This window comes from Cibotium barometz, chromosome 15 (genome assembly GCF_041138505.1).
Source record: "Cibotium barometz isolate CiBa-2024 chromosome 15, ASM4113850v1, whole genome shotgun sequence".
NCBI lineage: Eukaryota > Viridiplantae > Streptophyta > Polypodiopsida > Cyatheales > Cibotiaceae > Cibotium > Cibotium barometz.
Window position 1 is genome coordinate 42,896,718 of NC_141060.1, and position 12,834 is coordinate 42,909,551.

A 12,834-nucleotide genomic window follows, 5' to 3' on the forward strand; every position below is an offset into this window, starting at 1 on the left:
TTTAATTGTTTCTCTTTGTTTTTCTCTCCTAGCCCAAAGTATAGGGCTTTTTCAAAGTTTCTTTAAGTTGTTAAGTTTTTTATATATATATGTATATATATATATATATATATATATATATATGTATATATATATATATATGTATATGTATATGTATATGTATATGTATATGTATATGTATATGTATATATATATATATATATATATGTATATATATATATATATATGTATATATATATCTTAGCAAAAAATTACGTGTTTAATTGTTTCTCTTTGCTTTTCTCTCCTAACCTAAAGTATAGGGCTTTTTCAAAGTTTCTTTATGTTGTTAAGTTATATATATATATATATATATATATATATATATATATATATATATATATATATATCTTAGCAAAAAATTAAGTGTTTAATTGTTTCTCTTTGCTTTTCTCTCCTAACCCAAAGTATAGGGCTTTTTCAAAGTTTCTTTAAGTTGTTAAGTTATATATATATATATAGCTTCCTCTTAATTAATTATCAAGGTTTAAAGTCAAATGCAAAATTTTGAATGATTATGGAGAATTCTTTCTTTCAATATATAGTCACATACCGCTTCCGACAAATCGGACATGTTATCTTCAGATTTCTTCCACGACTAATATATTTTGACTCTCTTTTTGCCAAAAAAAAGAAGAAGTACAATGAACGAATCCGATTCTACGAAATCCATGCCAGCTACCCCAACTTTTACAACTTATGGCTGAATGCCTCTGTCTTGCTTACGTTTCAACACATAATGCACATCTCTTCTAGGTGTTAATCCATATATTTAATGGCAAACAAGAGGACAAGTGGGTAAAAATTTGGGCAAACGACCATGAATCCTATTATGTTATGGTACCTATAGGCAACACATGAGTGTTTCCCCCAACGTTCAATGAATGGAACAATATGGAATGATCCACGAGTATAGAATAGAAGACGACACCTCTATCTGTCTCGTGAAGACTTTGCTGAAAATCTTTGTTCCTATGATACGTCCTTCCTCATGAAAAGATCTTTGTGACCATGGAAACCAATGTTTATGGAGAATTGTAGATTCATTTTGTTATAACAAAACTTTTTGCTCTGATTATATAATCTATTGTATATCATCTATTTTAAACTTTTTCTCATGAGACTGAATTAGAAAAGAACCAAAGGTAATGTTTATCTCATAGATATTTGGTCAAATATAAAGGTCACCCAATTGAAGATTTTCAATGGTTGCCTGATCATGCCCTTGCCGCCTATCCATCGTTGACTACATCTTACAAGGATTTTAGCCCATGAATATTATTGATAATTTTGTGACAAACCTGAGGATAGTTGCTTATCACCCTCGAGGCATGTTATGAGGATGAATTCATGGAATATTTTATATATTCCTTGTGAGCTCAACTCCACACATTGTACTCTAAATAAGCTCCTAAACTTGCGGAGCTTCTTTGTACCCACAATGCCTTCATGAAGATATCAGCCACATGATCCTCTATACCAAATTTACATCACCTGCTAGAACTTTCTCCCTCACAAAATGATAATGCACCTCAATGTGCTTATCCTAATATGAAAGATTGGGTTAACTGCCCAGTTGTATGCTACTCATGTTGTCACAATAAATGACAACAATCCTATCTCACGAGCTCACCCATATCACCAAGTAGCTTCTAAAACCAAGCTACCTCACAAGCTGCCATTAGTAGCGCCCCTTTACTCTATCTTTGTACTCCACAAGGTGGCGACTCCCATCTTGCAAGGTCTATTAGCTTTAAGAGATGACTTGGCTACTTACGGGTGTAGATATTTATGCCACAGATTGCTTAAGTTTGAGGATCTAGTAGTGCTTCTAACTTTAGGCTTCTTACGCGTTGGAGCATTAGATATGTTGATGTAGTCAAGCGATGTAGCCACACAAGGGTATTATAAAGGTTACATGTAGCTATGACTCCCCAAGGCAATAGCCATGTCTCTTCCCCTACGAACAAGAGAAGCCAATATCAAAAAGTACAAAGAGATGGTGGGTTCTCGTGGCACTACTTAGAGCAGAAGGGTATTAGCACCCAAATTTGGTTACACAATTCATTATCTTCCGAATAGGATCCACATGCTACTACCAAGTGGTAATGTAGGTCAAAAACCCCCAGAAAAAGTATTGCGCTTCTCAGTTAAAGGAAAGGAAAGGGTAGGTGATACATATGACTAGAACTCCTCTACCACAAGTAACCCAGCCTCACCATTACCCTCCTTCACCAAATCACAACCACAATGGAGACATGTGACATGCCTCACCAACTCTTACCAAATCTTGTCAAACTCTCAAGCCTTGCCATGTGGACAAGGCTTGAGAGATAGGTATAAAACCCTCACATTAACCAAAGAGGGGTTCCATAGAAGCATTGTGACCTTGATTCCCCAAGAAAAGGGATGAGAGATAAATGTCAAAGAAAGTAACAAAGAGAGTCCAGGAATTGGTAAAGTGAGTCGAAGAAGTGGTAAAGAGAGTCAAAGAAAGGAGTGTTGGGAGATATAGGGAAAGTAGCTAAAAAGAAGAAATAACTTATGCAGGAGCCTAAGGGTTAGGAGAAGTCCATAGGTCAAGTATAAATACTTCCATCATCCCCTCAACAAGGAGGAAAGGCAAGAAAAATGTCGAGATAAACTGTGCAAAGATGAAGAAAGTAGACTCAAGCTACGTAAAACACTGAAGAAAGTAACACATGGAAGAAACAAAAAGTGTTAGAGCCGTGAGCTAGAGAAAATGTTAGGAATTAAAGGAGAACACACACTAAGCACACCATCAACTCACATAGCCCATGCACATTACTTGCATCATTCACTAAGGACTTAGCACTTCACAGGACACATCTTGTCCATGTTACGCACTCACGTACACAAGATGTGGCCATGGTGGGCATAAGCCATGACCCATCACCTGGATTCCCTTCTAATTTGGAGATACATGAACCTCCTAGATCTTCAAGAATGACCAAATTTTTTTCCAAGTCATGGTGAACATAGCCTCTCCGTCGTCGTCGCCCTCTTTGCCGACTAGGGATTGGACAAATTACACTCTTTGAAAGTTCAAGATTAGGTCAATTCTTGATTCATATGAGTTTGAAAAATTGTAGATGCAAAGTTGGGTCCTACTCCGAATGCAGTTGATCCATTAGAAACCATACCACTAGATCCTTCTCTTGATGTGGCATGGAGGTGAATGACTGCAGATATGTTATATGCCATCATCACTAGCGTCACTAATTTAGTGATGACGTTAATTCTGAAGCATGTGGTAAGTTCTTAAGAACCAGTATGAGACTAGGAATCGGACAAAGATACAAAAACTTGAGAATTAGCATGCAGTAAAAGCATTCTAGAAGGAGAAGTAGCATAGTAGTTCATATCACAAATAAATAATTAGTGAGATCAGAGTGGCGGTGGGGATCACCAAGACAGTGAAGAAATGGCATAAGTGCATCAAAGTTTTGTCCCCGACGTATGATAGTTTGTTGGTGACCTCATTAAACACGCATGTGTAACCCAGGTCTTGCTTTTGTGGTGTTCAACGTAATACAAGTGGAGGAAGAGAAGTGTTTTAAAACCAGATATGGTGATGACGTTTTATTCTTCACAAATGCAAATAAAGGCAAAGGAAAGGGTGTTTTATTCTTCACAAATGCAATTAAAGGCAAAGGAAGGGGCTCCGATAATCTAATTCTTTTGAGAAGAAGAAGGCAAAGTGTTTCTATTGCAAGAAGACCAGTCATGTGATCAAATCATATAGGTTTTAGGTGGATCATTGAGGGGGGGTGTTGGAAAGCATTTGATCAACACTTCACTCGTGTTATCACTACGGGTGATGGATGTGCTCTATTTTGTAACGCCCCTTATATGAGGGAGTAGTCATTCTTGTTTTGTGAGCACCCATGCACCTACTAGCACTTCCTAGTTTAGACACTAGATGGTGGCCAAATATGTCAAGATGGTTAGGAGATAGCTTTTGTATAGGATTGGTACCTTGCCAAGTAGGATGCCTGCAAGTGCAGCCCAATGGACTGCATTCTTGGGTAGAAGGATATAGCTTATGAGTTGGTCTTGTGTATGCATTTGCAAAAACTTTGTTGTAGAAATTAGAACCTTTCATGGAGCTTAAAAAGATAGACCATGTCATGTGTAGTACTGGAGCTCAATGATGTGTTAGTGGACACAACTCTATACCTTACACACATGTACAAGCATCCAAATATTGATTTCTTGTTCCATGTATTTGTGAAGCATTTGGAGCGCCTCATTAGGTAGGTCCTTCATGTCCTCATGATATCCAAAGGGCACTCGAAATTGAGGAATAGCTTTCAATTTTTATCAAATCTACCTTTAAAGGAATGATTTTAAAATGAGTATACATATGAATTAGATGTGTGTGTGTGTGTGTGTGTGTGGTGTGTGTGTGTGTGTGAGAGAGAGAGAGAGAGAGAGAGAGAGGGAGAGAGAGAGAGAGAGCACAAGCCATTTGAGACTTACATGATTATTAAGGTTGTACATGCAAGAATGCGTGTGGCTTGTTAAATTGCCTTTGCAAACATGCAATGACATGGCAATGTTGTATATGTAATATGGTCCACTCGTCAAATTTCAAAGAGACAATGACATAGTGCAATTTATCATCACAAAGGATGGCATTGCAATTACTAATGGAAGTTAGGCTTAAGCATTCTATGCCAGGTGGCTGAAGCATCATGCACCTCGTGGGGCAACCTGGTATGATAGGAGCTTATAAAATGCTAAATGTAGGGCTAAAGACTCCAAAGGTTGCTCTCAGGCTAGAGGATTAAGATACTCTAGCTCATGGTCATTCTCATGCAAACATGAGCAATAAAGCAACAAGTGAATCTTTAAATATAACTTTTAAACAACAATTGTGGCCTACTGTCCAAGTCAACGGGGAGTGGAAGGAGAAGATGACTTTGTTCCCAATGATAACCTTTGATTGGCTCGCATTATTTTAGGAGAAAACCATGTTTTGTGGCACCTTATGGGTGCTGATGTTGTGTGGCCCTTGGATACCCTCTTTGGAATCCACCGTGCCCATCCTTATGCTGCACATCTTATTTATTACATGCCATATGTTGCAGGATTGTCAAGGATTATAAATTGCTGACCATGAACATTGATTGTGTTTACATTGGTAAAAGAGTAAGGGCTTGTCCTAACACAAGCTAGTTGTAGTGCATCAAGGACATGATTTTAAAAGCTTGATTGAACAAAACACTTTCATCGAGGTTTTTCAAAACCAATTTGTCTAATAGTATGTGTGTGCTTAAATATAAGGAGGTATAAGTAAAAATGAAAAAAAAAAACAACTGGAAATAGTTTGTGTGTGTGTGTGTGTGTGTTGTAGATGTGGACAACATATCTCCAATGATAGATGTTGTAGATGTGGACGACATGCAGAGCCTGTTCCTTGTCTTCTTTGGCATAGCACTAAATCCAGAAATTTCTTGCGAACACTGACTCACAACCTCCAAGGACGTTTTCCTTCGTTCAAAGGAGGAAAACCCTTCTGAATTTTTGGTGTTCAGCCATCTTGCATGGCTGGATATGACACTTTCATCATTTGGATGAGATATTGGGCACTTTGGACTATTTGGAAGGCTAGGAACCATGCTATGTTTCAACAGCCTTCTCTGGAAGTAGACGACTTTCAAACTGTGGGATGTCAATAGCCTCCAACTGTCGATAGTCATGTAGAGACTACTGTTTTAGCTTTCTTCTTTGGATGACTTCTCTCTGAAGTACATCCTCTCCATGTATATTGTTTCTTGGTAATAGAGGACTGGTTTTTACCCCCCCAAAAAAAAGAGAGTGTGTGTGTGTGTGTGTGTGTCTCCCTTCTCACTCAGCCCATAGTGGGGCAGTTCCCTGAGTATACTGATCATGCCATGAATTTCCAGGATGCATATCCTGTAAGGCATGAAAACTATGTTCCAAACATGCAATGAGATAACTTGCAAGTATGCGATGTGCTCCAGCCCTCAATGGTGGTGATCAAGATGATGCCATACTACCCAGGCATGGTTACCTTAAGACAGGATGTTCAAAAAATATGGCAGCTATTCCAGGTCATGGCCATGCCATCTGCATACATGCCATGCTCCCAACATGTGAGCAACACCTTGAAAATGACAACTGGGTGATAGAAGCCAGCAAGGAAGTGTTTAACATCCCATAGATGCCATCAGGAAGTTCCATAACCCAGCAAGGTATGCACCAAAATTTTCTTTTTGTGATAACTTTCATCATCTTTCAGATGAGGGTTTCCAGTTAAACCCAATCGGCATACTCTCCAGCATGCAGCTCAGACCATACATGCTGAGTTTGCTCATGTCCACTTTTCATGGGAAATCATACACACCACATACATCTCCCACATTGAAGATACCTTATTCAGTACTGAAGATGCCCTATTCAGTGTGCTACTCTGTTCAGAGCAAAGCCAATCTTCATGCTAGGTCTGCTATGCCAATACTAGATGGTGTTCTCACTCTGATAGTTATGGTTCAAAAGCAGCATGCAACCAAATTCCAACATGGAAGAATCTGATCATTCTGTCATCTCTATTGATGACAACATCCTCTACACAGCTCATGCAGCTGTTTACATATATCCTTCGTCACCAGCTACCCACTTGGCTGGTCTCATAGTTCTCAGTTCAACATGGTAACCTGCAGGTATCTCAACATGCCCACAACCAGGGTATTAATTGGCATGCCATGATGCCTACTGAGAACACCCAACTATGTCCTAGCATGTATTCCCATCACGAGCTCTGAGCACACTGGTCTGGACATAGCCCAACATGTATTCTCAGTGGCTTCTACAACATTCTGGATATGCAGTAAAAGAGCATCATATGTTCAAAGCACAGCAGCTGGCCCTCTTCCCACAGCATCTACAGATGCTTATCTGGTCATTTTGGCAGCTTGTATGTTAGTTGGGCCTACAGCCATCAAACACAAGCTTCCCAGGATCTACACATGCTCAGAAATGCTGCTGCACCAAAACCTTGGAGTACAACTCTCACTGGAAGCTGCATCATCTATCATGGGTCTGACTTCTTGGGGACACATCCGTCATCTTGTTTGCTCAGATGGAAGATACTTTTATACATAGCTGGATGTACCGCTTATGGTGATGATGCTGTCAGCCAGGCAACAACAAAGCTTTCCCTAGGATTTCTCTCTTTGCCTACTACAACTGCAGGTACCCCACATTTCACACCTCAATATGGTTTGGGCAACCCTATGCATCTCTAATCCAACGCCAGCTCTCATGGCAATCTCCACCTGGAAAGAGCCAATAGTACAACACAAACCCCACTCTGGAGATCCCCTCTCATACCAGCCGAATCTACAACCACACTACCTTACTTTAGTGACCATCTTCCTTCTGATAAGCAGATCCTCGCCCAATGGCCATCTCTGCACAATGCCCATGCAGGCAACTGCATCATTCACCATCACTACCTCTGAAATGAATCTGAGCATATCTCTTTGTTCACACATTAGCTGCCGCACTAGTCTCATCATATGCTCAGGTATCAAATGCTTCTATAAAAAGCTGGACACATCTCTTAACTTGGTAACCAGAAGTTTGATGTTCCAAATTGCCCACTTTTAACCCCTCTCTTGGCACTCAGCAGCTCTCCTTCCCCTCTTTGTTTGGATACCATCAATGCTTCAGAACCTGTCTTTCAGCATGCTTCACAAGGTAGTTTATACTTTGGCCACGTCCTAGGTCCTCTATGGATTCAACGTTGCTACACACATACAAGCCCCCTCAGCTGGTCATTTCATTCTGTCCTCTCGACCTAGAAACTGAGTCTTACAAGCCTCTTTACTATCTTGTAAGGACAAGATGCTCCACAGTCTTCACCTAGGGCATACCACACACACCTAGTGCTCCCGTGTCTCAGCCCGCCTCTCAGTCTCCAACTGCCAGACATGTGAAAACAGCATGCTCCACTGCCTTCACATAGAATAAATTATGCATACCGTATATACCTGCTGATTATCTCATGTTCCACCAACAACTTTTCTGTGTAACGATACATTAAGCTTTCTATGAAAATTCTCATAGCTTAGAGGGAGAACAAGGATCCCAACATCAAAATTAACCCTTGAATGCAAATACCAGGAAGTCCTTGTAGAAACTCATGTACTATTGTTCAACTACTGAGCAGTTCAACTGTAAGTACACGCTCGGTATTTTGGAGGGGTAGTAGGTCATAGATAGAGATATTACAACTGTTAAGTTGACCATCCCAACAATGAAAGGCCCACCATAAGAGCCTCCATCTACCTTCTTCAAACATGTAATCATCTGAAAGTCTCCTAATGGAGATAAAAAAAGTTGCATTGGGAAAGAATGGACCGTCATATTAAGGCACTGCTGCTTGGGATCAACTTGAGACCATACTCGTCATAGTTGTACCCATGTCTCTCCAGCTCACAGATGTGCCCTTGAAGGAGACCATAATGCCCAGAAAAAGGGTCTTTGTTGATTTCCTTTAAACTGGGCTCTAGCACCACGTCCAAGTTTGGCATGTACCCACCATGCTCCATCAGCCTCCTCAGTCTTTCAACTTTAACCGAGACCTCACTGTCAGGCGTATAGGTTCTGTCTCCCACAACTAATTCATGCACTTCATTGCTAACCTCAATACAAGCCTTTCCGGGCCTCTTCCAAGCGTTTGCAAACCTTTTCATTTCTTGTACCTTGCATGCCTTCTCTGACATGTCTGCATCAGCATAGATGTTTGACATAAACACATATGCAGCAGGCAAATTGGGATCCAAGTGAATAATTTGATTGAAACAATGACCACCTACCTCTGCATTGTTAAACTTCTTACAGGCGGTCAGCAGTGACATCCAGCCTGCAGTATCAGGTGAGCTTGGCATGGTTTTTAGCAGCTCAGCAGCCTCACATAGTTGTCCAGTCCGACCAAAAAGGTCAATCATACAGTTCAAGTGCTCTATGCTGGGCATGGAGACATGATCTTGTTTCATAGATTTGTAGTACCAATGGCCTTCCTCTACTTCTCCTAAGTGACTGCAGGCAGCAAGCATGATCGTGTGGATCCTTTCATCTGGCTTAAGGCCCTGGCATTGCATCTCGTGAATGCAATCTGCTGCAAGCCTCCACTTGTTATGATGGGCATAGCCTGCAATCAAAACGCACCAAGACACTGAGTTTCTATTTGGCAGAGTCTCAAACACTTTGCGGGCCTCCTCTAACCTGCCACATGTGGCATACATGTCAACAATAGTGGTCCCAACAACCACATCTGATTCCAGCTCGTTTCTGAGTATTTGATTGTGAATGTGCCTTCCTGTTGTTAAGGCTCCTATACCACCGCATGCTTTCAAAACACACGAGAATGTGACTTTGTCTGGATTCATTCCCTGCTTTTGCATTCTATCAAAGAGTTCCAGTGCAGATGGGGCATGTCTATGTCGGGCATATCCCGCAATCATTGCATTCCATGATACCATGTCCGGATATAAGACCTGATCAAAGACCTTGCGTGCCTCTTCCAAGCTTTCACAGCTCGAATACATATCGACAAGCGTGTTGCCTATAACAACATCCAAGTCAAGGTTATTCTTAACAATCTGATCATAAATCAGCTGGCCCTCTTCTAAAGCTCCTGCTCTTGCACATGCTTTCAAAACAGATGAAAATATGATGTTGCTTGATTTTATGCCCTTCTTTTGCAGTTTCTCAAACAATAACAAAGCTGGAAGACCATACCCATGCTGAACATACCCAGCAATCATAGAACCCCATGAGATCACATCCAGGTTCGGCAAGATATCGAACACTCTCTGGGCCTCTTGAAGGCTCCCACATTTTGAGTACATGTCAACAACAGTGCTACCTACAATAACGTCTAAATCCAATCCATTTCTGATAGTCTGATCATATATCAACCGACCCTGGGCTATATCTCCCAAGCTACCACATGCCTTGAGAATACTTGCAAACGTGGCATTGTTTGGTCTCCTGCCACCTTCCTGCATCTCTTGGAAAAGCTTAAGAGCAACATCACTATGGCCATGTTGAGTGTATGCTGCAATCAAGGAACTCCACGTCACTACATCTTGACCCGTTAAGCTGTCGAATACTTTGCGAGCCTCATCCAAACCCCCACAATTTGCATACATATCAATGAGAGAACTCCCAATAACTGCATCTGAAATATACCCATTTCTCATGATTTGGTCATGTATCAATCTGCCCTCATCTATGGCTCCTATGCATCCACATGCTTTCAAGGTACAAAGAAATGTAACCTTATCTGCCCTCAGACCACTCAGAAGCATGCTTTCATACAGATTAAGAGCAGCAACTCCATGCCCATGTTGGGCATACCCTGCAATCATAGCACTCCACGACACTATGTTTCGATTCAGCTGCACATCAAATACTTTCCGGGCCTCCTCAAGACTCCCACATTTTGCATACATGTCTAAAAGACTGCTTCCAATAACTACATCTGATTGAAGTCCCCTTGTGATAATTTCATCATGGATCAACCTTCCCTGTTGTATGGCGGCTTCACTGCTACATGCTTTTAAGGTGGTCAAAAATGTGACCTTGTCTGGTCTTTCACCCTGCTGCTGCAGCTTTTCAAACATTTCAAGAGCAAGAGAACCATGTCCATGAAGTGTGTATCCCGCAATCATTGCACCAAATGAAACCACATCTCGATTTGGCAGCTCATCAAATAGTTTCCGAGCTTCATCTAAACTACCCAATTTGGCATACATGTCAATTAAGCTGTTCATCACAGCCTTATCTGAATCAATCCCACTTCTGATGATCTCCTCATGGATGAGCCTGCCTTGCATTACACCTTTCCCATTACCACCACATGCTTTAAGCATGGCAAGGAATATGCATCTGTTTGGATCGACTCCTGCTATCTGCATGGCATGATACAAAGTAAGGGCTGTGTCCCTTTGTCCCAAAGAGATATGTGCAGAAATGATGGCCTCCCATGAAAAAACACTTGGTTTAGCGATGTTGCAGAACACTAAGTTTGCCTCCAACAAATTCTCACAAAAGGCAAACAGCCTGATAAGGTGATCACTCAAAATGTTCACGTGACCAAGTCCACTGCTGATCATGAGGGAGTGAACATGCCTACCACCTGTGAGATCCTTCTTGTGGATGCACCCTTGCAAAAGGCCATAGATAGTGTCTTTTGATACAGGCATCAAGGAAGCGCTTCTCGATTACGTTTGACAAAACCAAATGGTGCACATGTAGCAGATCATATCACACTCATGTGGGCCATAGGTCGTCGGGGTGACAACAACATGAGAGATAACGCAATATAGAATTTGTACATATGGACGAGTATGGCTCATCTAAAAGTACATAGTAATTACTTCGAGCAGTTAACACTCTCCACATCAAAGACCTTGACTGATCAGCCTTAGCTGTTAATATACAACCTTTGCTTCTCATCATAAAATCAAACCAAAACCTTTCTCACACTTGCGAGCTAATGGCCAGTTCAGGAGCTTAGGAAACACAAAATCTAGTAATTAAGGGCACAAGGGTATTCATGAACATTTCGTACTAGTGGAAGGTACCCAAATTATTATGCCACCAATGTGATATACAAAAACATTGAGCTCCTAGATGGATCGTTAACGGTAATGACGCCATGATTTCCAAGCAACTAAGTGCAAAACCCTTCCTTCAACTGCCAACTAAACACAGATTTACCCAATCAATGAACAAAAAACAGAGTCCTTCTGCTTGCCATGCGTTCCCAAAGCAGTCCCTTCTTGATGTTTTATCAACACTAAGCCATGCCGACACAAGTAAGCGCAGCTGATAATTGTACGACCACTCTGTTTCTTTCATATCTGGCAATCATTAATGGATGTGATCAACCCTTTCACAAGGCAGATTAGCACTAATACTTGAACCATAATCTTCTCAGCATGGAAAAAGTTACCTTCTACTCCAAATCGCGCAAGAATGACAGGCTCTTATGGGCGGCGTCGAGCCATAATAGGCTATTGCTGGCGTGAAAGGACTCAATTGGTCACCTTTGTAGAGCCATTTGGTTACAAACCTACCTTACAAGAGCTGAGTAAATGTAAGGTGTGGTTTTGAAAAACCCCTCAAATGTCTACCAGAGGATCTTAATCCTAACTAGTTCGGAACCGTGATTCGCACATCTTTTGAGCCTTTCAAAATCAAATTCTACTCAAACCTCCTATTCCTCTTCCGGAACCTCCAAATTCTTGCCACGTGGCAGCTTTGTGAAACTCTTCCTTAAGATAATATAGAGACCTTAAGATAATATAGAGAAGAGAAGAGATGATGAGCCCATCCATAACAACTCAGCTAAACAAGATGTAGCAAATTATAAACACTAGTGGCATGATCCGTCTCTGATGACGGGCAAGAGTATTCTCGTCCTCATGGGAAGACAAGAAAAAGGCCTTATATTTGAAGCCCACTTTGGGCCTCATGGTTGTCAACTTGACAACCTAAATATATATATCCACACCATGCTTGCCACAATATCAGAGCTCCTAAAACACTTACTTTTCTTTGAATAAGCACCAGACTTGGCATACATATGTATCTAGCATTCCAACCCAGTGTAGTGGTGACAACCAAGCACACGTAAGCAAACCATTAAAACAATCTTCGACGAGCGACTGGATTATCTCTCCTTGGAAGCCTATACTCCTCACCGCCATCTATCCAAAAAATATATATAAG

At 41.0% G+C, this 12,834-nt stretch overlaps 1 protein-coding gene across 1 annotated transcript; it reads right to left on the reverse strand.

Moving 5' to 3' along the window:
• Window positions 1-5,315: 5,315 nt before the first annotated feature.
• On the reverse strand, window positions 5,316-12,194 carry LOC147631329 (pentatricopeptide repeat-containing protein At5g27110-like). The gene is made up of 2 exons (XM_086809718.1): window positions 12,056-12,194; window positions 5,316-11,963 (listed from the first exon to the last, which is right to left on the reverse strand). The coding sequence occupies exon 2, from the start codon at window positions 11,301-11,303 to the stop codon at window positions 8,454-8,456; it is 2,850 nt and encodes a 949-aa protein (XP_086665844.1). The 5' UTR covers window positions 11,304-11,963; window positions 12,056-12,194; the 3' UTR covers window positions 5,316-8,453.
• Window positions 12,195-12,834: the final 640 nt, after the last annotated feature.

Bases quoted from the DNA above. Each gene is read 5' to 3' on its own strand.
- LOC147631329 (XM_086809718.1), bottom strand. From the start codon at position 11,303: ATGCCTGTATCAAAAGACACTATCTATGGCCTTTTGCAAGGGTGCATC.